General features: G+C 37.4%; 1 protein-coding gene across 1 annotated transcript in view; it reads right to left on the bottom strand.

Moving 5' to 3' along the window:
- Positions 1-475: 475 nt before the first annotated feature.
- LOC122797090 overlaps positions 476-25,463 on the bottom strand; it is a 2,479,517-nt gene continuing 2,454,529 nt past the window's right edge. Inside the window, exon 8 of the mRNA XM_044065883.1 lies at positions 476-1,562. Coding sequence (XP_043921818.1) covers positions 1,299-1,562 — 264 coding nt within the window. The 3' untranslated portion in view covers positions 476-1,298. The remainder of the gene's footprint in view (positions 1,563-25,463) is intronic.

Here is a 25,463-nt window from a genome sequence, read left to right as displayed (position 1 = left end):
TGTGTGTGTGTGTGTGTGTGTGTGCGGGTGTATGTATGTGTATATTTATACATATACTATATAGCTGTAAGTTAATTGCAAAAAAAAAACTTCTTCGAGTCAGACTACAGGAATGCATGGGTAAGGAAGACCATACCTTTGTAAACAGGGAGAACAAGTGGTTCTAGTTAGCTGCTATGACCATCACACAAGTATTATACACACAACATGCTAACCAAGTAGATTAGTAGTACCTCCCTACCCTGTCTTCACAGTTTGTGTTTACAACTACCACAGTACTTATAAAAGAAAGACAAAGATAAGCAAATGAGTCAGGCATAGGGAGATGGATGAAAAATGAGGAGAACTGAGAGACAATAGTGATCTAGCTGTGTAAACATAGAAAGACAGACTGACTTACAGACTGATGGATGTAGGTGAGAGATGGATAATGTATTGTACAAAATACTACTAAGTCAATAAAGAGTCAAACTCATCATCTGTATGTTGCTGTCTTTATTGGCATATCTGTAACAGAAAACAAAAGCCGTATTTTCTTAGACTTTCTGCAGGTACTGTTTCTTAGATCCAGGCAAAACTGCATTCATATGAAGAGCACATCTTAAACTGAAACATTCAGCTGATACTAGAGCACTGTGATCTGGACACCTGAAGGGAATTATCTCAGTACTACCTACCTTAATAAAAAAAAAAAACAGTTTCTACTGATGTGTAAAACAGGCACACGACGAGTTCTAAGTCCATTCTTTTTGCAGTCTGCATAACATGTAACAACATATGAAGCAGTTATGAATGCAGTTTCCTTAATGCCTAGGAGCATGATATCCTTTCACTGCTGATACTGTTTCTGAAATATAGTTAACATGTGGTAATCATTCAATTATTTAACATGAAGAACAAATAATGTGATTTTTCTTTCCTCTAATAATGTACCCTTTATTTTTTCCTAGTATGCATATGATTAGACAAAATGTGATGGCGTATTACAAAGTTTCTAGAATACAAAGCCTCCTGTAAAAGCTTTTTAACAGATTAATTCCAATGCAAATATACTACAGCCTCTTCCTTCTTATTGACAGAATACCATGATAATATATCACTACTATACTGAACCAAATCATCCACGTGACCTAAACATTCGGTGTACATCAGAAAAGCTATATTTGAAGCTAGCACTGCTGTAATGCTATTTGTCTGCCTGTGTAACAGTTTTTCTGGATGATACTAGCTTAAAAGGTTCAATATATCAGCCTTAAGAACATAATTCATTCTTTATGGGGAAACAAAGGTGTGGTGCTTTAATTTTTAATACACTGTTTTATTCTGCTCAATACAATGCTGAGATTCTGCTGAAAAAGCCTTTCAGTGCTGAGGTCAATGACTGGGTGGTTAAAAAGGAAACGACGGATGTGCTTTGGAATTCCATCAGGAGGCCAGGGCATAAAACGCAGCAAAACTGGAACTAGTGGTTTCTGAAGAGTTGCAGCTAGCTGTAAGTCCTTGTGACAGTTGTCAGATTGGATGTATTTTGGAGTGATACAGCTCAGAACTGCAAATGCTGCCTGTAAAGAAAAAAATAGCTTGCATAAAAATGAGAAATACATTAATGTTAGCCTTCAGCTGTGCAGATATATGCAATACCTGAACTGTAAATTAACAGATCTAGAATGCAGTAAACAAAACAAGAAACTATGGAGGAGTTCTCAGAAATGTACCTCTTACAGAAAATTTCTACATAAATAAAAGTTAAGCAAATAAGTTGTGTGCTTATCACATAGTTTGATCACATTTCATAGAGCTTGTCTAGCAGATAGTATGAGAGATGCCAAAATCTATGATAACTAAATTGTTAACTGGATAAAACATTTTGTTTTTACTGCATTGGACCAAATTATGAATGTAATAACCTAAGGAAGTAATTGACAAAAGAATGAAAGGTATTTATGTACCATTGATTAACAACAATGAAATGGATCCAGTGTGTGAGCAACCCCCATTAAAAAGGAATGCCAGGTTTGATGGACGGTTATGACTTTTACTTTGAACAGCAAAGCCATAGCTGATTGTTTAAATAAGAATTGGAATTTGTTATGAATGACAGTGTTTTAAGAAACAAAATAGGAGTCAAACCATGTATTGCATTTAAAAAAGGAAAGGCATTTAATATTTATTTGGAAAATGGTGAATTTAGGTCCTGCAGTTCGGTCTGCAATAATGGGATGTTCAAATGTGCTTGTTGCCCCCAGTGTCCACATATAGCAAAGTTGCAATGGAATAAATCACATAGACCACCATGCTGAAGAGCATAAACATCGTTTAATAAAATAAGAAAGATAAAAACACAATGACTGAACAAGTGCTTTCTGGTATTCCCTTCATCAGGTTCATACAAACATCTCTATAGCAAGGAATAAATAGTTGCAGTTAACCAATCAGCAATGAAATCTCCTCCCTTTCAATACAGGTTTCATGGGAAGCACACAATTAAGACCAGGTGGTTTATCAGCCGTAAACTCTGCTATCCAGTTAGATTTCACAGTCTCAGTCTTGTTTATAATATCCCTACCCCTTGCAGTAACAGGTATAACTTGTAACACCATAAAAGAAAATGTATGAGTCTTATACAAAGTGGTATGCTGTGCCAAGGCATTATATTTGGCTCCTATTCCAATGTCCCTCACATGTTGTAAAATTCGGTCTTTTAGTGAGCTATTTGTTTTGCCTATGTAAAATGCATGACACTGTCCACACTTAGCCAAGTATATGACATTGCTGGTGGTGCAATCAGCATATAAATGAGGATGGTACAAGGTGTTTGTGATGGGATGAACAAATCAACTTTCTAGACTAATAAATGGACAGGCCTTGCAACATTGGCATGAAAACGTTCCAATTCTAGAAAATTCTAAATAAATCTATAGAAAAAGATATAAGGATAGACGTTGTTAGGAATTACTTAAGTATGTTTACTGATTTTGATAATACAGTTGCCAACATCATTTGCTAAATGTTGGAAATAGTTTTATGTAATATTTGCTTATGTTCTGAGATAATATTCATCAACAAGTAAAGGGTGTGGGGATGGCTGCTAGAATGGCAACGTCATCCATGAACTTGGTCATACATTGGTAGGAGCAGCATACTTAAGCATGAATTTTTTTAAGTATGTTACATTCTATAGTATATAAATGATCTGTTATTTTATGTAATGGTACCAATGAACTTTTTTTTTTATTTGTTTAACATCTTAAATAATTATTAGCTATGTAGTTACCATAACTTCGTATCTGTGCTGTCTTCTTTCATTCCTCCTCATGTATAGGTTATGGATTCAACCCTCGGATCCGACTCAGTCACATTTCTTCAGATTAGGATCCAAGTCTCGATCTCCTTTCACTTTCCACAATGCCCTGCACTCCAGCCAACCTCCTCAGATTGAGTTTGCTGCCCGTAAGAGAAAAGAGAGAAGGGAAGAAGGAAATGAGAATGCATCCTTAACCAGAGGCTCAAAACCAGGAACAGCCATTCCTGAGAAGCTCTTTCCAGGTCTTCTAGATCACTAGAAAGGGGGATGGCAGGGTGGAAAGGTAAGGAGGAATGAAAGAAGACAACACAGATACCAAGTTATGTTAAGTACATAACTAAGAAATCTGATGTTGTCTCTTTCATTCCTCCTCATATATGGGTAGAGTCCCCAGCTATACAACTCCTGGGTGGTCTCAAGGAAGAATATGCCAGAGCACTGGCTAATCGAATGAAGCCCTGCTCCAGGAAACAAGGTCTAATTTGTATTGTGAGACAAATGTCACTTCAACCATGTGACTGCAGCACAGATATCATCTAAAAAGGCACTGGAAGAAAAGGTGGATGAGCTGGACATAGACTTAGTAGATTGGGTGTTAGGAGGACAAGGTAGCTGCAATCCATTCTTGGCATAAATCAAGGTAATATAATCTGTAATCCATTTAGTGAGGGGAGCCTTAGAAACTGCTTGATCTAGATGGCTAGGAGAGAAGGACACACATAACAGTTCTGATTTTTGAAAAGGTTTCTTCCTCTGCCGGTAAAATTGTAACTGCCTGTGAACATCAAGCAGATGCAACAAACGTTCTCCCTCATTAGAGAAATTTGGAAAGACAACTGGTAGTTGAATGATCCAGTTGAGATTGGATTCTCTGGTTAACTGGGGCATAAAAGGATTTGTATGAAGGGACACTCTATCTTTGTAAAAAAAAACAATATAAGGAGGCTTAGAAGATAAGACCTACATTTCCAAGATTTTCTTTGCTGAGGTGATGGCAACAAGAAAGACTGTCTTCCATGAAAGAAACTTTAAGTCACAATCACCTTCTGGTTCAAATGTTTTTTTGAGTTAAGCTTTGTAATACCACAGTGAGATCCCATGGTGGGGAAGGATCCTTTACCAGAGGCCTGAGGAAAAATATCCCTTTCAAGAAGGCCTTACACTTTTTGGAAGCTGAGGGGGAATTGAAAACATTGCCTGAATGAAAATTAGATATGGCTACCAGTTGAAGTTAGATGGTGGGGAAGCTGGTTCCTCCTTTGAAAAGAGATGCAAAGAAGAGAAGGATATCTGAAATCAGTGCTGAAAAAGGATCAATGTTTTCTATAGAAGCCCAGAAAACAAATCACTTCCATTTACTCTCATAAACCTTCTTGGTAGCTGGTTTTTGAGAGGCTAAAATAATATGTTGGATGGGGGAAGCAAGCCTGGATCTTTGAACAATCACTGGACAAGGGGAAACTAAGAGTTCAATTTGAAGGACATCAGATTGGGGTGAACACCCTCTATTGGGTGACAAAGCAGGTCCTGCTTGGGTCCCAGAATCCATGGAGGATACTTCAGGTTGAGAACAGAGGAAGGGGAACCAAATCTGATGAGGGCAATAAGGGGCAATGAGGATTACTGAGGACTTCAGATGCTTTGCTTTCCTGAGAAACTTTGGGATCAAAGGTAGTGGGGGGGATAAGCACAGAGGAGACCAGCGGGCCAATTGTGAACCAGAACATCCTTCAGGAACTCCCCCAGAGGGACGATCAGAGTGAAGAAGTTGCTGCATTTGTTCTGTGAGGATGCAAATAGGTCGCAGCAAGGTTGGCCGCAATGGCTTAAGATCAAGTCTGCTACTGATTTATTGATGGACCACTCATAAATGGTCAGAATGCACCTGTTGAACTTGTTTGCCAGGATGTTGGATTTCCCTAGTATGTGAGTTGCAAGCAGAAAATGGTCTGAAGACATTACCTATTCCCAAACCCTCTTGGCCTTTCTGCACAGTGGGTAAGAAAGGGTTCCTCCTTGTTTGTTGATGTACTGCACCACCAACATGTTGTCTGTGTGAATTGCAATAATTCCTAGAGGAAGAATGCCCCAAAAGGCTTTCAACATGAGGAGTACTGCTCTCATCTCCAGAACACTGATATGGAATCTGGTCTCTGTGTGTGACCACATGCCTTGGACCATCTTTCCCTTGTGATGCCCCTCCACCCCAGCTGGGAAGCATCTGTGGTCACCATGGCTGAGGTGGATGGAAGAAGGAAAGGTCTGCCTAATGTCAGGTCATCTGACAGCAACCACTACTGTAGATGCCTTCAGCAAACAGAAGTCAGCTTGATAGGAACAGACAAAGGCTGGTAGAGTATAGACCATTGAGCAGCCAAGGTCCATTCAAGGACTCGCCTAAAATACCTTGCAAGAGGAACTAATGGGATGGCAGCTGCTATAGATCCTAGAGCCTGGAGTATTAGCCTTGCTGGTGGAGAAGCTAGATTCAAGATGGTTTGGACATGATCTCTCAATGTTCGATTGCAGTGAGGGGGAAGAACGGCAATCTGGTTCACTGTGCCCAAGGTAGATCTGATGAATTCTAAAGTCGCACAGGAGATAGGTTTGACTTTGCCAGATTTATAGTGACACCCAGATGATTGTCAAGTTTCTTAGAAATAATCCCTGGCCTGTACTAGGTGATGCCTGGTTGGGGCAGTGAAGAGCCAGTCGTCCAGGTAAGGAAACACCTGGAATCCTTGCAGTCTCAGGTGAGCTGTGACTACTGCCATGCATTTGGTAAACACCCTGGTGGCTGTGGTGAGTCCAAACGGCAGAGCCCTGAATTGAAAATGACTGGCTCCCAGACAAAAGTGCAGATGACTCCTGGAGCATCTGTCTATTTTGATGTGACAGTATGCATCCTTTAATTCGACTGAGCATATCCAATCATCCTTCCAGAGCAGTGATAGAATGGAATGAACCGTCACTATTCAGAACTTTGCCTTCTTTATGAGCAAATTTAATTTGCTTAGCTCCAAAATGGATCACAGGTCATTGGCTTTCATTGACACTAAAAAGAAGCAAGAGTAAGTTCTGAATCCTCTTTGTCCATTCAGAACCTCTTGGATGACTCATTTTGTACAGTAGATTTAGAATGTCTGCTATTGTGAACTCCCTCTAACTGAATTGAATGTCAGGGAATCTCTTTTGGCTCTCATGAGAAAGAAGGAGGAAGGGAGTAACATAGGCTCTGGATATAATCTTTAGCACCCACTTGTTTTGACTTATATTGGTCCAGGCAGTAAGGTGCAAAGAAAAATGACCCCAACTGCTTCCAATCAGGCAGCACTTCAGGAGCACTGGTAGGGCCTATCAGAGATGGTTTCCCTAAAGCCCTGATTCAGCAGACCTCCTCTGCCCCTGGAATGGCATCTCCCATTAAAACTTCCTCCTCTGCCACTAGAGGAAGAATCTCTGTGTTGATCTTTGGAAGACCACTGGGATTTATGGAATCAGGCTTTTTTTCCACTGCACTGGTTTCTAGAAAAGGTGCACTGTGGAGTGAAGAACTTGATGCCAATGGCAGATAAGGTTTTCCTTTCTTGCTCGTTATGGGTTAGGGTCTCTTTAACTGATGGACCAAACAGCGAGGATCCATAGAAGGGGGTGTTAACAAAGGACACCTTAATGGTCTCTGTGAAATCACAAATCCTCATCCCGGCATGTCTCTGAATGGCAATGCCTGAGCCACCAGCCCATGGGAGACCTTCCATGGAATGAGAAATCAGCTTCATGGAAAAACTAGACAAAGATGAAAGAGTGGCCAGTTGGGGGAGACATTGAAGTCCTCTGGTGACATGGTCTCTGCCAGAGAGTCTGATAGCTCTTTCACCAGACCCCTCTGTAAGCAAGTAAAATGTGCCAGATAGTTTAACACTCTCAGAAGGAAAGTGGCTGTATTGTAAAAACACTTACCAAACCTGTCCATTACTCTGGACTAACTGTTCGGTGGATGGACAGTGGAGATGTGTTCTGCTAGCTCCTTTTGGGTAGCTAATGCCACAACCATAGCATCCACTGGAATACCCTTGGTCCAATAAAGTTTGTCTTTGGGAGAGAGAAAAAATTGTCTGGACACTTGGGGATTAGTTTGATTGAGTCTGGCTCCTTCCAGGCCTGGCTGGACACAAAATCCACAAGCTCATCCACTGGAGGAAACACCCAGGATGTAGATGGGCCCATTCTGAATGCCTCTGAAAATATGGACCACACTGAAGATGGAGGCTGGGCTGAGCAACCACCACTTTGCCACAGGATCTCTAAAATGTCTCCAAAGGAGATGTCCTCTGGTTGTGATCTGGGGGATCTTTCCCCTTCATTGTATCATCAGTGACATACGTCTGTATGGACTCCAAGGTGTAATCAATGTTCCTCCTTTTGCATGCCCTCTTACAAGGCATCTCCTCTGTGGGATGTTCAGGGGATGTCTCAGAATAGGAGGGGCTCTCTCTGGGGGAAGTGTTTCGAGACCAGTCTGGACTGGTTGACTCAAAATAGGAATGAAAGTTCAAGTCTCTGATCCAAGAGAAGCCGACGGGATGGGTTGTAGCTCAAAGAGACTGGATCCCTATTGCTAGACAAAGCTCTTTCTACCACTTGGAATACTGAAGGATCCAGTGAATCCCTCCCCAGTTCCAACAGAGCAAAGGCTGCAGAAGAATAGAATTCTGGGATCCCTGAGCCCTGGGTCTCTGGTAGAATCAGAACTGAACTGTCTAGTACTGAAGCACTGAAGGGAAGAGATGGCTCCAACAAAGTAGGAGCTGAAACCCTCCCCACAGATCCGATGATGACATCCCAGATCTGAGACCTGCTGCTATCTGAAGACAACAGAGCTGAGGAGGTCAAGGCAATGGTCAGACTGGAAGAAGGCAAACTCCTTATACTCGACCCCGGATCTCACAGTTGGCTATGATCCTGACACTCTGAAGCCAAGGGATGGATCGGAGAAGGAGACTGGACTTGGAGATATACACTCACAGAACCAATAGTGGACAGAGTGGAGAAGACCTCAGCTGGATCTGAGTCTTAAGAATCTTCCTGATCATCCTGTACATGTTAATCTTAGAAAGACTCCTAGAATACCTTGACAAAGCCAATGATGGGACCCTGAAGTGCCTACTAGGGGTCTGCTGTAGCTCAAGTATAGGGGCTGACTTGATGCCCAGCACTGGAGTGGGACCTCTTGCTGCAGGATCTGTAGACTTAGGATCTGAGGTGGAGGGAGAAGTTTTGAAAGAGCTCAAAATCAAGTACCAACCCAATGGATCTGAAGAATGTTTCAGATCCACAGGAGCCGAAGTAGGGCTAGGATCCAAAGTGTTTGGATCTGATGGCCTTGCAATCTTGGCAAGAGGCTCTGAAGACACTCTTGAGGATTTATGAGGACACTTTTTGGGGTCGGAGGGCCCAGTAACACTTTTGGAGGGAGTTTGAGCCCCTGGAGAGGAATTAGAGGAGGGCAAAAGGCCCTTTAGAATCAACTTGTTTCTGTGGTTGGCTACAGCCTGAAACTCTCACAAATAGATCAGGCTGACCATAGATACTCCAGACCCAGACAGTAAACACACAAAGAATGTGCATCAGAATGTAGGAGCTTATGGACACATTTTGAGCACCTTTTCAAACCAGAGGGTTTGTCCATCATGCATAGACACTACACCACACACGCATTGGGAAAAAGCACTGGAGAACAATGCAAGAAGAATCAAATGGCACACAGCTAGCTAACTAATAGACCAAACTGTTTTTTTTTTTTTTTGTTTGTTTTTTACAGGATAGTAAAGAGAAAATGGTAGAGTCTATTAGCTAATGGCTACCCAGAGTGCAGGAAGACAATAAAAAAGCTGGCATTAAGGCAAGAGAAAAGCTAAACACCACACACACCAGAAACAGGGGGGAAGGAAGTTAAGCTAGAACTATAAAATTAAAGAGAAAGACACTTATCTGATGAAAAGAACCCCAAAACTCCAATAAACCACTCGAGACTACACAACCACATTTGAATCTGCTGGTGACAAACGAGATCTGGGGAGGTTGGTTGGAGTACAGGGCACTGTGGGAAGTGGGAGGAGATAAATACTTGGATCCTAGTCTGAAGAAATGCGGCCTAGTCTGATCTGAGGGTTGGATCCATACTCCATACATGAGGAGGAATGAAGGAGATAACATCTGCTCAGCATTATTTTTATTTTATTTTTTAATTTACAATAGAGAACATTAGTTTATTTTTTTTAGATATCAGTATAACTTTAGCTGTAGTTAATTATTGTTTCCATAGTAAAATTTATAGCAGAGATACTTATGTGAAAAATTACTTACACTACAGTAGTGAGCATCCATACCATATTAAGTGAAAAATCAGCAGATGGCAATTTATCAGGCTGAGTAGACTCATCTGTGATGACAGACTTTTTGCAACATAAGAATTGTTTTTGAAACAACTGTTTTTGGGTAGGGGTTAGTTTAGTTACAGATTAGAAAATATTATGGACTGGTGTAAAAAAGAGAGTTCAGTTAAATTTCAAACAGTATTTTTTTTTGGTTGTAATTAATAACAATGAAAAAGATGAATCAACCAAAGCAGATATGTTTGCTAGAAGTGTTTTCATGCCCATTAGCGTTGATATGGATGGTATTAAAATATAGTGGTGGATAACTGGAAAACTATAAAAGGGAATGAAGAGTTACTCAAAGTTATTGGTCAAGATCCAAAATGTATCTATAAGAGAATAAATAACATGAAAATGCTTATGGAAGGAAAGCCCTCTTTAAATTTGATTGTTTATAATGGTCCATTTAGCACATATCCTTGCAAATCATGCAAGAACTGTAGATTTTATCAATGCATGTTCTTCTACAGCCTTGAAACATGGTGGGAAAGAATTAGGTGTGAAAGGTAGATTTAGTTGCAGATCACAAGGAGTGGTATATTTGGCCATGTGTTGTTCATGAGTGAGCCACTATGTGGGTAAAGCTACTAGAATGCTCTTGCTGTGAATATATTAGCATGTATTTTTAGCTATTAAAAATCATGATATTAGTAATGCACTAGCTAAGCATCCCATGGTATGTAGACATTTTTTTTTATTGTATTTTGTGCCTTGGATAAGGCTAATTGTAACTTATTCTTGGAAGATTTGAATTACATTGTTGAGTGTTGGAAGGTTAAATGGCAAATATTCTCTCCAGATAATTAAACAACACATGACCATTATGATGTGTTGGTATCTTATATTGTAAGTACATTTTATATTTTCATTATATATATATTTATTATATAATTGCCTTTATTTTTGCTTATTCTATGTTTATTAATTATTAATGTTTTAAGAGTTGATGCAGAAGTGATGGGTCAGTTTGAAGTATCATGGTATTATATGCAAATTATTTAGTTTCACTTTGCAAGTATGCATTATTCCAATGAAGTTCTATATGATTACTAGAAAGAATGAAAGTACTTAACAACTTTTTTTATTTGGTTTTAAAACAATAGATAAACAAATCAATTATAAAACAAATAACTATTTATATATGTCCACAGCTGATCATTACATCAAAGTTATACATATTAACAACAATTAATATTTTTCAAGCAAGTCTTTAAGTTTAAGCCAAGGTACATATGAAATATGTAATTCACTACTGCAAACCATTTTGCCATAATGATAAATTCAACACTAGATGGGGGTAACTTTACTTTCCCAATTTTTAATAATTACTTTTCTGGCTATAGCAAGAATAAATCATAGAAGAGACACTTGGGTTTTTGGAATGATCTTAGGAATCGGAGCATTAAATAAAACTAAAGATTTAGAAATATTCCATCTATCTTACCATAGAGCTTGAATGAAGTTATTATTTTTTTCCCAAAAAGATGAGATGACATCCCATTCATATACCATATATATCCAATCAGATATTTTGTTTTGAATTGCATCTTCAGCATTTAATTCTATATGATTTATACATAATTGAAATTTTGTTAGGAGTTACAAAAACTATGTGTAAGAATTGGCAAGTTAAAAATTTCAAATATATGGAAGAGGTGGTTTTATCAGTAGATTTTAATATTTTCTTGTATTCTTCATTATTTATTTTTGAGGAATAGTTCCAATAGTAAATGTCTAAATATGTGAAATCTAACTTAAGAGTTTTATAAATTTGTGACAAATATGATTTTTTTCAATGCATTATTACTGACATTTATTAATAATTCCAACAATTGGGGAATGATTTCTTATCTGGGTTAAATATCTTATTTATCTCTCTTTGCACAAAGTCTCTAAATATTTGTAAAATTAACCGATTCTCAGAATCTTGACTGTATTTGGACCTTACATTTTCAACAGTATATATATCAGTACCATTTATGAATTGATGCCAATAAATTAAGTTACTTTGTTGCTTTAGTACTAGGATTTTGTTGAAGTTAAGAGTTTCAAAGTAGTCATTTGTATATGCAATTGGAAACATAGAAAATATTAAGTCTTTAATACAATGGTTAGAATATACAAACTTTTGGAAATAGGAAACTATGTTATTTAAACAGGGAATTTTAGAAGAGGGTGTAATTCCATTTACACAAATATTTTAATAACCCAATAAAACTATTTAGGAATTACTTGTTTATGCCTGGCTGTGATATATTTATTATTTACTAATAATATTTATTGGTGTATTTGTTTCCCATTTTGAATCATAAGATGAATTTTCTCCACAATGCTATAACTTTTACAATTTTTGAAGTAGCATACAATTGAATATCAAGAAATCCAATTCCACCATTATCCCAACCTTTTCTGTGCTAATCAAAGGAAAATCATGGGTTATTAGGATGCCAAAAAAATTTAAGTATAATATTATTCATCTTCATCATTTTTTTGGTGGATATAGTACTAAAGATTGTAAGACAATCAACATTTTAGTCAGAATTACCATCTTAATAAGCATTGATCATTATTCCATGATAAAGAATTTGTTGCAATTTGTGAGTAAACTTAAATTGTTATCAACAACCTATTGAAAGTTTGTATCATTTCTTTACTGTTAGATATGATTATACCAAGATATTTCATTTTGATTGCTATTCCAACTGAAGTAAGAATGTATCTTGTGTGATTTGTTTTTAATTTTCTATTAATTAATATTGTACTTGTTTTATTATGATTAAATCTTATGTTCAAGAGTTTTTCAAACTCAGAACTAATTATATGTTCTAATTAATTTTCTATATTTCCTATTGTTAGCAAAATATCCTCAGCAAAGTGTTGAATCTTTAGTTTGAAATCTTTTATTTTGATACCATTAATGCTCTTGTTGGATCTAATACTATTAGCAAAGGGGTATATAGCTAATGCAAAAAAGTAAATGTGATAATGGACAGCCTTGTCTTGTGTCTTTTAGTAATATAAAGAAATTAGAAACAAAATAACATAAGCACAAGAGTTATTGTGTAACCTACAAATTAACACAACTTGCTCAGGTGAGAAGTGATACATTTTAAGTCTTTGAAACAGGTACAATTAATTAACTCAGTCAAAAGCCTTATTTAAATCATGGCTAATGATAGAAAGTTATTTTTATTTTTATTTGCATAGTCTATTAATGTATGTATTCTTATTATATTATCCGATAATTGTATAGTTAAAATAAACCCAGTTTGATCATTGTTAATTAGTTTCAGTATAAGTAGATTATTTTAGCTAAAATGGACATGAGCATCTTATAGCCCACATTTAAAAGTGAAATGGGTCTGTATGATGAACACTTTATAGGATCCTTATCTTGTTTTAAAATAGGTGATATAAGAGAATATTTCCATGATGGGGGGACTTCAGAGGTGTTTTTATTTCTCTATAGACCTTATCTAATATTTTAACTACATCACCTGGTAGTATTTTATATAGTTCGGGTATAAGACCATCTAAGCCTGGCACCTTATTATTTTTTTAACTTTTTTATTTGATCTTTGATTTCTGTTAAAGTGAATGGTCTTCATTTTTTATTTGTTCATTTGTTATTTTATTATTTATATTTTTCCTTAGAAAAGTTTCAACTATACCATCATTATCTAGGGTAGTTCTATTATTTATAGTTTCATAAAATATTTTAAAGCCATCAAGAATACCTTTAATGTCTGTTCTTCTTTCTTTTTTATTATGCGTTATAATTTCTTTGATATTTTAGGTTATTTATCTTCTTTCTTCTAAGAGCAAGCTTAAATTACTGAATATGTCTAAAGTTTAAGTATTTCCAGTTTTTTTGAAACTTTATTATTTAGAATTTCAACATATTTTGTATTCAAGTTTTTAAATTAGACTGACTGATAATACCATTTGGTTTTAGATTACATTTTAGTGTGTCTATTTTGGCCTGTATTGTATTCAGTTCTTTGCCGCATTCCATTGTTTACTAATATACCAGCTTGTAACTCTTCCATTTAAATAAGCCTTTAGTGAATCCCAAATCCTCAAATACTTAACCATTCATGTTTATTTTTAGGAAAATTTTGATCTCTAACATACCAATCTTTGAATCCTTTTATTTAAATAATGTACACTGGTAATCTCCTGTTATGTATTAAATTGTCAGTTTTTAAAATAATATTAAAGATTATAGCATTACAGTCTGATAATGGACATGAAACTATTGAAATTTTTCAGATTTCTGATAACAGATTGTTTGAGACAAAAATGTTATCAATATTTCTTTGTGTTCCATATCTATATGAATAATGGGTAAATTGAAGTCAGTTTGTTTTACTTAGTTCGTATATATTCTTTAAATTCATTAGATTTACAAAATTTGTTAAGTGTTTGGCTGAGGATTTGATTCTCAGTTTTCTATCTTCAGTGGAATTTTTGTCTGATAAATACAATTAAAATCACAAGCCATTATGACTTCACCTTTCATGTAATAGACTATAGTACCTAAGTAACTTTTTGCATCTTTAGTTCCACCCCTGGGATCCAATAAGAGTTCACCAACTTATATAGTTTTCTGAGTCAATCAATTATAACAATGCACAAGATACCATTTTATGAGCATAGGTATCTTTTTACTTTAGGCCTTACTGGCGAGGAGCTACATAAAATGAAGATGCCTCTTCTTTTAGCATGAATGCCAGAACCTGCTAAAAATCAAATAATTCTTTAATGAAAGATTATTTATATCTTTATTAAGTAAATGTGTTTTCTGTAGAAATACTATTTGAGCTTTATGTAATTGCAAGCATTTCAACAGACTCCCCTCTTTACTAGATTATTCAAGGCATTAATATTAATAGGTATGCATAAGTTCAGATATTTATGTAAGAAAGAGAAAAATAAATACAGGTATACTGAAATTACATTTATGTACAGAACTTATTATATACTTTATATATAACAATATGAAATCTTCAGCTATGGACAAAACTTTTGAAACAAACAAAAAATACCTAATCATATAACCATAAAACATTCTACCATGAAATAATGTATTCCTAGTTTGTTGAAAAAAACAAACTACCTCTCAAACTCTCCATTAGACCAACAATGCTTAGCTTATGCTTCTGATTCATATTGTGTCTCATATTTTTAGTGTGCATCTTCTTAAAAAATCCTGTCAGTGAGTTATTATGACTAAGAAAAGTTAAACAGGTGTGCAGAACCTTTATTATAAGTTGACCAAATTGAATATCTCTGCAAGGCTAATTTGTTGATAGATAATTCTGCCAAACTGAAATCTAAACCAATGCACAGAAGGTTAATTACAGATTATATGGAAGCAAAACAGTCACTATGTAAAACTAACTAGACTGAGGTGTTCAGTGAAAAACTGCAGATGGAATGTATATTTCCATAAGAACAAGATATCTGATTAAGGTGAGAGACAAAAAATATAAGAAATGGAAGAGAGGGCGAACTACAACTTTGAAAACTGAAATGAACAAGCTGGACAAACAAATTAAGCATAGTGTGAGTCAAGATCAAGAAAAAATTGAAGAAAATTTATATAAAGATATTGAGTAAAATAGGAAACCTTTTTTATGGATATATAAGATGTGGAAGGAGTAAAGACACACAAATTGATAAATTGTGTGCAGATTCTAAAATTTATTCTCAGACACAACAGATTATAGATGTATTTACAAAATCTTATGCAAAGCAGTTTGGCTCCACAAAAGGTATGATAAGTTGTCCTAGTGACATCCAGGTAACCCCAGATATTGGAATCAAATTAGATTTTATTGAAAAAGAACTGCTTAAACTGGATCCAAATAAAGCACAGGGAGGAGACGGAATTAATAACAATGACCTCAGATCACTTCAGCAAGAACTTATGGTATCATTATAGCTATTATTCATCAGGTCATATAAATATGGGGCAATTCCCCAAGATTGGAGACGTGTTTATTAAACCTGCCCTTAAGAGAAAGGGGAGTAGGACAAGCCCATAGTCATACAAACCCTTAAGTCTACTTTCATGTTGTGGAAAAATAATAGACAAGATAATATTGGATAAGTTATTGTCAGAAGTGGACAGGCTGGGACTTGAAACCATATATCTGCATGCATATGTTGAAAATAGATCTATTACCACCTGTAACATGATGTTCCATAGCAATATAATAGCTATGAATGAAAAGTTGTACTGTGATGTAATTTATTTAGATTTAACTTCAGCATTTGATAGGGATATACACAAAACACTGATCAAAAAATTAGTACAACTAGGTATTGACATACTCTTAATAAGATGGACAGCTGCATGGCTTGCAAATAGGACACGGCAAGTATCATACAGCAACTGGACAGGTGAAATCCTTTGTTACAGTCAGGGTGTCCCACAGGGCTCGGTCCTAGGCCCTTACGTGTTTAGATCGTATCTTTCAGACCTAAGTTTTTTATCTGAGATGTTCTATAGTCTATATGCAGATTACCTGAAATTGGGTAAACTGGTTACATGTGTTACAGATAAGGCATGTCTGCAAAATAACTTGACTAAATTGACCATTTGCACACAAGAGAATAATATTCTGATAAATAAATAAAAAACTAAGTATATAACATTTGGGAGATATAAATTGAAGGGTGAATATTTAATACAACACACAGTGATTGAAACTGTAGACTCATTTAAGGACCTGGGTATATGGGTAGATTCACCTATGAGTTTTTCTAATCATATCAACCAATTGGTTAATGATAGTTTTAGAACTATAGGTTGTATAAACAGATTTATAAAGTGTAGGAAATCAAAAATAATTAAGTCATTGTTTGTTAGTTACATTGGACCCAAACTTGAGCATAGAATAACAATATGGAAACCCTGTAAGAAAAATAGAACTATAGGTTGTATAAACAGATTTATAAAGTCTAGCAAATCAGAAATAATGAAATAATTGTTTGTTAGTTACATTGGACCCAAACCTGAGTATGGAATAACAATATGGAAACCCTATAAGAAAACAAGCATGAGTAAACTGGAAAGAGTAGAGCAAAAATATACCAAGGACATCCATGGACATGAAAAATTAAGTTATTATGAAAGACTAAACTATCTGAACTTGTACAGTGTCTCTTATAGATATCAAAGAGGAGATCTTATTCAGGTATATAAGGCATTTAGAGGCAACTATCTCTGGGAATGTTTGGGGTTATCAAAAAGTACTACAGAATCATCAGACAACCTATGTAGAAAACTCTATAGGAATGAGAAGTGCACTAATTGGTTCTCTGACAGCTGAGGCATAGAATAGACTACTAAATTACATTGAAGCAAGTACTAGTTTAGATATTTTTAAGAACAGCCTGGATAGTGATTATGGGAATAAGTGTTTTTGGCATATTGGCAAAGCTAGAAGGGCATTAAAGCCCATCTTTGAAATATTTGTATGTATGTATCATCTTTCCCTGTACCTCACATGATCACTCTGGTATACCATAGGGAGGTTAAACAGGTGTGCAGAACCTTTATTATGGTCAGTTATTACTTTCACATTTATTAACTTACAGGTCAGATGATTTTATATGTTATCAATTTTATTTACTATATGTAAAGTTGGTCATAGGATCATAAGTTCACAAACTAGTATCAGCCTAACTGTCCTTGTGGGTCATTCCAAGTCTGACCAACTACCACATGTGAGAATGAAACCCTACATCTTGTGCCTATAATATGAACACCTTAATCACTATGCCAGCCTCCCACCCTTGTAGACATATTTGCATTCTTTAACTATATAAATATTTACTTATTCTGATCTCTTTCTATTTCTGTTTGTATACTATGTCTTGTACTATTACTATATTCCTAGGTTTTATATTTTAGGTATAATCCTAGTGTAGAGTATCATATAATAGAACATTTATATTTACCCTTATATATTTGATATTCTTTAATCTCATAGTACTGCTAGAATCAGTCCTATTTTTATTTAAATGTTATGTCTAATAGTATCTGAACAAACATAAGAAAATCTTCCCTTTTAAGATTCAAACCTTCCATAATACATTTTTCTGAGATATTATGTTTTGTTATTATTAAAAAGAGACAATAACAGGGAAACATAATCCATTTTCTTTAAATCAGAAGTGTCATTCTATAAGCTAGTAAATAAACTATTATTTTGGTGTACTGCAAGCATTCATAACTATTTAATAACTGACAGTGGTTTAGAATACAATTATCTGTCTTTTGCTTATTTTTATCTAACTTGTATTCATTGACATCTTAGAATATTTGGCCTGCTCATGGTGAGGAAGCTCTCTCCAGCACCTATTCAGTGTGCACATCTGCAATGCTCTTGGTCTGCCTGTATCATCACAGTTCGTGCCCCCAGCAACTGCAACATTGGCAAACAGAACCACTGCTATGCTCTGGTTTCTCCCTACAGTTATTGCAAGGCATGAGTAACACCTTTTAATAAAGATACCCAACAGACAAGTCTGCATAGGTGACTGGATGTTTACAGTTCTTGTTATTAGCATATTTGGTCCTTAACAGTTATATTTTAAACATTATGATTGGTTATTTACATTTCTTTTTATAGCACATTTGTTACTTTTACTAGTTATTTTTTAAACATTGCTTTGGCCAACATGCACACCTGCAAAGGCTCTCCACCCACACCAAGCAACTATAGCTTTGTCTCTTGCCACTAGGTGGCAGAACTAACAATATACTTGTTGTATCTTGTCTCAATTAAATCTACCTCCCCATTAGAATTCCTGTAAAGTAAGTTTAGTACCATTTACTTGGTGTATTTTGTCCCCAGACAGATTTGCTTTCCTTTGTTTTACTTACACACCTAGGCCATAAAAGTAGTGTTTCTACAACTATCTGCTTACACTCCTACCTTTCTGCCTTTACCTCTTCCTTGCTTTCACATACTTTATAGCTCCAAGGCTTCCACTTCTCATACTGATTGTTTTTCTTTGCACTCTTCTGTGAGGGGGACCTAACCTACCTTCATTCCCACCCACACCTGCATCAACTAGACTAATACCAACACTAACCACTCCCCTAACTTTCTCCAATCAATAATCAGCCACCATCCACCAGTCACACCTCAATTAACCAATACACTATTTGTAACACTCCTCCCTCACACAACTTAATTGCAACTGTTGTTAATCACTCTCCTCCCACCACACTACACCAACACCCCTCTTTCCCTATATCTTCATCACACCATCCAGCTAACCTATGTTTATAAAAAATACACACCATGCTCTTTTTCCTGCTCACACTCTATACCCTACTGCTATCTGCATACTATGTAATATCCTACAGTCACCTACAGATACATGTTCATAACTCCACACTATATTGTACTAATACCATCCACGCCTCACTCTCCTACCTTGCCATCTCCTCCCAACTCTACAGTCACACAACTATTGCATACTTCCACTTCAAACTTGTAGTTGTCAGCAACACCACTAACCACTTCAGCAAACACCTTCACATACTCTTCAAATTGTCACACAGACATGCACATATATTATCACAGATTCTTCATAGTGGTGATATACATCCCAATCCTGGGCCACATACTGCACAACATATCATCATGACTACCATTCCACCCCTTCCTCACATTAAAACTACAAACCTTCTCATTCTTAACATGAACCTTGGAAGTCTAGTTAACAAAATCAAAGATTTTCATGCAGTCATTGCATAATACTCACCAGACATTCTTATAGCAACAGAAACTTGGCTAAAACCCCATATAAGAGACCCAGGCAAAATACCAAAAACTTCTCCAATGAAGCATTCATAGTCATGCTCAATAAATGCAACTGGACATCACTCCATCATCTCCAACTTGACCAGGCTGTAACATACTTCAGTGACACATTTCTAGCTATTATAAATATCTTAGCACCAACTCATACATGTTATTTAACAATAAGCAATTGCCTGGATATCAAAAGAAACCATTAGACTTCAAAAACTAAGGGATAAAACCTAGTTTCAATACCAGAAAACAAAAGGCAATAAAACTCTGCTAGCATACCAGCAGCTTTGCAATCAAACAAAAAACAAATCAAACTAGACAAAAATACATATTATAGAACTATGGAAAAGGAATATGAAAACAATCCTAATTAACTCACTCCTCCACCCAGGTAAAGCTGCAACCCCAGAACCAATAACCAATAACCAAAGTGTGAGTATTGCCTCACAAATCAACACCTACTTTATAAACACCATCCTCTCCTTAGTTACAGGGAACAATTCCACCCCACCATCTCTTCCACCTAATGTGGAAATTAACAACAACTCTTTTGATGTCAAACCTGTCCCAACTAACACCATAAAAACAATGCTGAAAAAAATGAAACCTTCCTTAGCAGCTGACCAACTCCCCAGTGAGTACCTCAAACTTTCAGCTGATGCCATAGCTCTGCCTATCCCCGTTCTGGTAAATAGGTCTATAGCAGAACAATATGTCCCAAAATTATGGAAAATTTCCTATATCACCCCTCTACATAAGGTAGGAACATCACCAGAATTAAACAATTACAGACTCATATCCATCCTTTCCCTTGTGTCAAAATTCTGGAAAAATGTATCCACGCTCAATTACTACAATACCTCTTATCTCAGAACCTTACATCTCCCTCCCAACATGGTTTCAGACCAAAACACAGCACCACCACAGCCCAAATTAATTTCTCTAACACCATCAACCAATTGAAAAATTCAAACCAGCAAGTGGCATCAATCTTCTTAGGCATGTCAAAAGCATTCAGCACTGTCTTCCATCAGAAACTCCTTAGTATTCTTGCCTCAATAATCCTATCAAAGACTTCAGTCTCCTGGTACCTAAGCTATCTTTCTGACAGACAACAAGCAGTGCGATAGAAATCCGAACTCTCACCAGTTCGGTCTGTTTCAGTTGGAGTCCCCCAAGGGTCCATACTAGGACCCCTTCTTTTCACCATCTTCTCTAATGATCTAGTCTCATCCACAACACATGCTAAAGTAGTGAAGTATGCAGGTGATTCAGCCTTAATCTGCTCAGCAGATACCTTACCAGACCTCCAAATAGTAGCCCAAAGAGCTTTTAATGATATAGAAACATATCTACGTAAATCACAAATAATCTTCAACCCCATAAACACACAGTTAATGCTATTTACCAATAGGACACAATCACTGACCATCCCTCCTTTCAGCATTCTCTCAGCAAACAACACAGTCATCCAACCAGTTGAGCATACAAAACTCCTTGGCATGACAATCGACAACAAACTCAGATTTGACCAACACATAGCCATCACAATTAAGAAAGTTCACATCAACCTTGGCTTACTGTACAGAAGCAAGCCATTCCTCACTGACAGTACCAGACTAGCCATATCCACAACATTCCTCCTCTCTACATTCCTATATGCTTTCCCCCTCTTTACCAACTTAACCAAATTGGAAAAATACTACAACAAAATAGCCTGACTCACAGCCAACCTTCCCTACCAAACCCACCATTCTGTTGCTCTATATAAATTAAATTAGCTGAATCTGTACTTTGAGGCACTGATGAATGAAGAGAATGAGAGAGAGAGGGAAGGCTGGATGATGTGGGGATAGTGAATCAGGAAGTGCAATGGATTAGCAAGGTGGAAGTAAGGATAGCTATGAAGAGGATGAAGAATGGAAAGGCTGTTGGTCCAGATGACATACCTGTGAAAGCTTGGAGGTGTTTAGGAGAAATGGCAGTGGAATTTTTAACCAGATTGTTTAATAAAATCTTGGAAAGTGAGAGGATGCCTGAGGAGTGTAGAAAAAGTGTTTTGGTACCGATTTTTAAGAATAAGGGTGATGTGCAGAGCTGTAGTAACTACAGAGGGATAAAACTGATCAGTCACAGCATGAAATTATGGGAAAGAGTAGTGGAAACTAGGTTAAGAAGAGAGGTGATGATTAGTGATCAGCAGTATGGTTTCATGCCAGGAAAGAGCACTACAGATGCGATGTTTGCTCTGAGAGTGTTGATGGAGAAGCACAGAGAAGGTCAGAAGGAGTAGCATTGTGGTTTTGTGGACTTAAAGAAAGCATATGACATGGTGCCTAGAGAGGAGTTGCGGTATTGTATGAGGAAGTCAGGAGTGGCAGAGAAATATGTAAGAGTGGTACAGGATATGTACAAGGGTAGTGTGACAGTGGTGAGATCTGCCATGGGAGTGACAGGTGCGTTTAAGGTGGAGGTGGGATTACATCAAGGATCAGCTCTGAGACCTTTCTTATTTGCACTGGTGATGGACAGGTTGACAGACGAGATCAGACAGTAGTCCCTGTGGACTATGATGTTTGCAGATGACATTGTGATATGTACTGAGGGTAGGGAACAGGTTGAGGAGACCCTGGAGAGGTGGATATATGCTCTAGAGAGGAAAGGAATGAAGGTCAGCCGGACTAAGACAGAATATATGTGTGTGAATGAAAGGGAGGGTAAAGGAATGGTGAGGATGCAGGGAGTAGAGTTGGTGAAGGTGGATGAGTTTAAATACTTGGGATCAACAGTTCAGAGTAATGGCAAGTGTGGAAGAGAGGTGAAGAAGAGAGTACATGCAGGGTGGAATGGGTGGAGAAGAGTGTCAGGAGTGATTTGTGACAGATGAGTACAAGTAAGAGTGAAAGGGAAGGTCTGCAAAAGGGTAGGGAGACCAGCTATGTTATATGGGTTGGAGACAGTGGCATTGACAAAAAGGCAGGAGTCAGAGCTGGATGTGGCAGAGTTAAAGATGTTAAGATTTGCACTGGGTGTGACGAGGGTAGACAGGATTAGGAATAAGTATATTAGAGGGTCAGCCCAGGTCAGACAGTTTGGAGACAAAGCCAAAGAGGCAAAATTGCATTGGTTTGGGCATGTGCTGAGGAGGGATGCTGGGTATATTGGGAAAAGGATGCTAAGGATGAAGCTGCCAAGTAAGAGGAAAAGAGGAAGGCCTAAGATAAGGTTTATGGATGACGTTAGAGATGACATGCAGGTGGTTGGTGTAACAGAGCAAGATGCAGAGGAGAGGAAGAAATGGAAACAGGTGATCCGCTGTGGCAACACCTAACCAGGAAAAGCTGCAAGAAGAAGAAGCTCAATCTATCTTCCATCCAAACAGCAGCCCATCCCTCAAGGAACTTGTTGCTCCCTATTCATGCCCATGAAGTTTAAGATCTGCAGACAGAAACTTTCTCACAGTAAACATAGCTAACCACACTCATGGTAAAGCCCTATTCTCAAATCAAATCGCCAAATTATGGAACTCTCTACCCCACACCTTCCAAAACACACCTGAGTCTACCAGTTTCAAACAATTACTATTTGAACATCTATCCAAGAACTGGCATTGCTCCTGCACCAAACCTGACTGACAGATATCTATAACTCTCTCAACATGCTGTCCACTCCTTACCTCATTTACTCCCTCTCCTCAGTGTTTATTACTACTCCAAAATATATATAAAGGAAATATCATTTGTTCATAACTATTATTTAATATGTACACACTACTAACTTTAGATTTCTCATAGTGATCTTCACTGAAATGCTTGTACGTTTCTTTTTGAACTTGTATCTACTAGAAAACTGTATTGAATACTTCTTTGTATAGTCTAACTAGATGATGTTTAGTCTGCATCTTACTGTGTGTATACTATTGTACTATCTAATTATTGTATATTGCTTATATTTCTGTGGAAAAAAAAGCTGTAAGCCTGTTTCCTACCTTTCCTGTAACTAGTGTTCCAGATACAGATTTGCTGTATCCAGGACTGTATGTAAGGTTCTGAGCCCTCCAAGCCTTCCTGTGTTGGAGGGAAGCCTTCTAGCTTATCAGTGGGAGTGGTAAGCACTAGGTAACCTGTCTACCATATAAGGAGTGGTTCTGGCCCAGAAATTGTAGTTATTGCCGTTTGGACAATCTTCCATCTCTCTCAACTTTCTGATTTGAAAGCCTGCATTTGCACTTGTTTCTGTCCTGTAACTCGTCTAGTGCAGATACAGATTCTTAGTTTTAGCACTTAAATTTGCTTATTCATGCTCAGCACTTTTTCAGAACTTGTAAACACTAAATAAGCTACTAATTACTATAGCACTCAATCTTCCTCATTAGCTAGAGGAAAACAGTTTTTGTACTTACTTTTCTCACTGGCTTAGAGAAAAACAGCTCTTATACTCACTTTCCTCACTTGTCTAGAGGAAAGTAGTTTTTTATTCAGGCATGTCCAAGGGTCAGCTCCCAGGGTTCTCTCCTGTCTATCTGATGAATCTGGGCATCTTGAGGCAATGTAGAAATTGCCTCATGTACACAGACAACCCTCTCCTCCTACCACCCAACACTACAACCTGTGAGAGATGCACTTATCTAGCCAAACTGGAGGAAAAGCTCTCTCCAATCAAGACTGAACTTGACAGTCATGAGGAGAAGGTAAACATTTGCACCACACCACACTCATCACATAGTCTCACTAAATCTACACCACCAAAATCCACACATAGTAACACAAAAACATTCATGGAGACTGTCAATAATAATCTGCCTAAGCAACCGAGACCTCCAAAGTAGAAACGCAAGCAACCTCCATCCCCCAACACAACCCAAATGACACATAGCCCACACACTCAGTGTGCCACTCAACCACAGCCAATAAGGCAAAACAACGTACCCAACACACTAGTCATAGGTGACTCTATAGTCAGGCACACTGATGTCCCACTCACCAGGCTAAACAAGGAGAAGGTTACTGTCAGCTGCCTGTCGGGTGCCAGGATCCACCACATAACCCAAGCACTCAGGTCACTCCACAACAAGTACAAATATGACTTTGTCATTGTCCATATTGGTGTGAATGACCTGAGATGTACCTCTCTGGACTACATGAAAAGAGACATGGAAGAGCTCTCTGATCTTGTAGCCCAGGCAGGTATGACCCTAGCCCTGAGTAGCATTCTGCCATCGCCCAGAATGATACCACAGTACAAGGGCAAAATGATTTACTTCAACAATTGGCTAAGCTTCTGGTGTCATACTAAGGGGATCCAGTATTTGTCTTCTTGGGATAACATGGTTGACAGACCACGATGCTTTGCCACAGATGGCCTGCAACTGTTGCCCTTGGGATTCCGGATATTGGCTAAGGCTCTTGCTGCCCCTATAGTGCCTTTTTAGGCAGGGTTCAAATAACAAAATCACCACCATAACAGGAACAGACAAGCAAAAACTGAGGGTAATGCTACTCAATGCTAGAAGTCTAAATCTCAAAATGCACTCACTCGAGGCACTCCTTAAAATGGAGAACATTGATATCTGTGCAATGACTGAGACCTGGTTCAAGGTTTCAGACAGCACCCCTGCACTACCAGGCTATAAGTCATACCACACTTTTTGGCCATGTAACCTGGACCGAAACACCAAAGGTGGAGGTGTATCCATATTCATTAAGGATATCCACACCTCCAGGCTAGTTGCTCAGCATAATGCATCCGAGGTTATCCAAGTGCAACTAACTCTGGGCAAAACTGCAATCCAAATTGTAGCTTGCTACAGATCCCCCACCATGCCCCAGGATCCCACTCCTCTTTTCTTGATGTACTGGAAAATATTAGGGTTCAACCAAACAC

Source organism: Protopterus annectens, chromosome 3.part0 (assembly GCF_019279795.1).
Source record: "Protopterus annectens isolate FY-2018-M chromosome 3.part0, PAN1.0, whole genome shotgun sequence".
In the NCBI taxonomy this organism is placed as follows: domain Eukaryota; kingdom Metazoa; phylum Chordata; order Ceratodontiformes; family Protopteridae; genus Protopterus; species Protopterus annectens.
The sequence above is the reverse complement of the archived record's forward strand: the minus strand, read 5'-3'. Positions and strand labels throughout refer to the sequence as shown.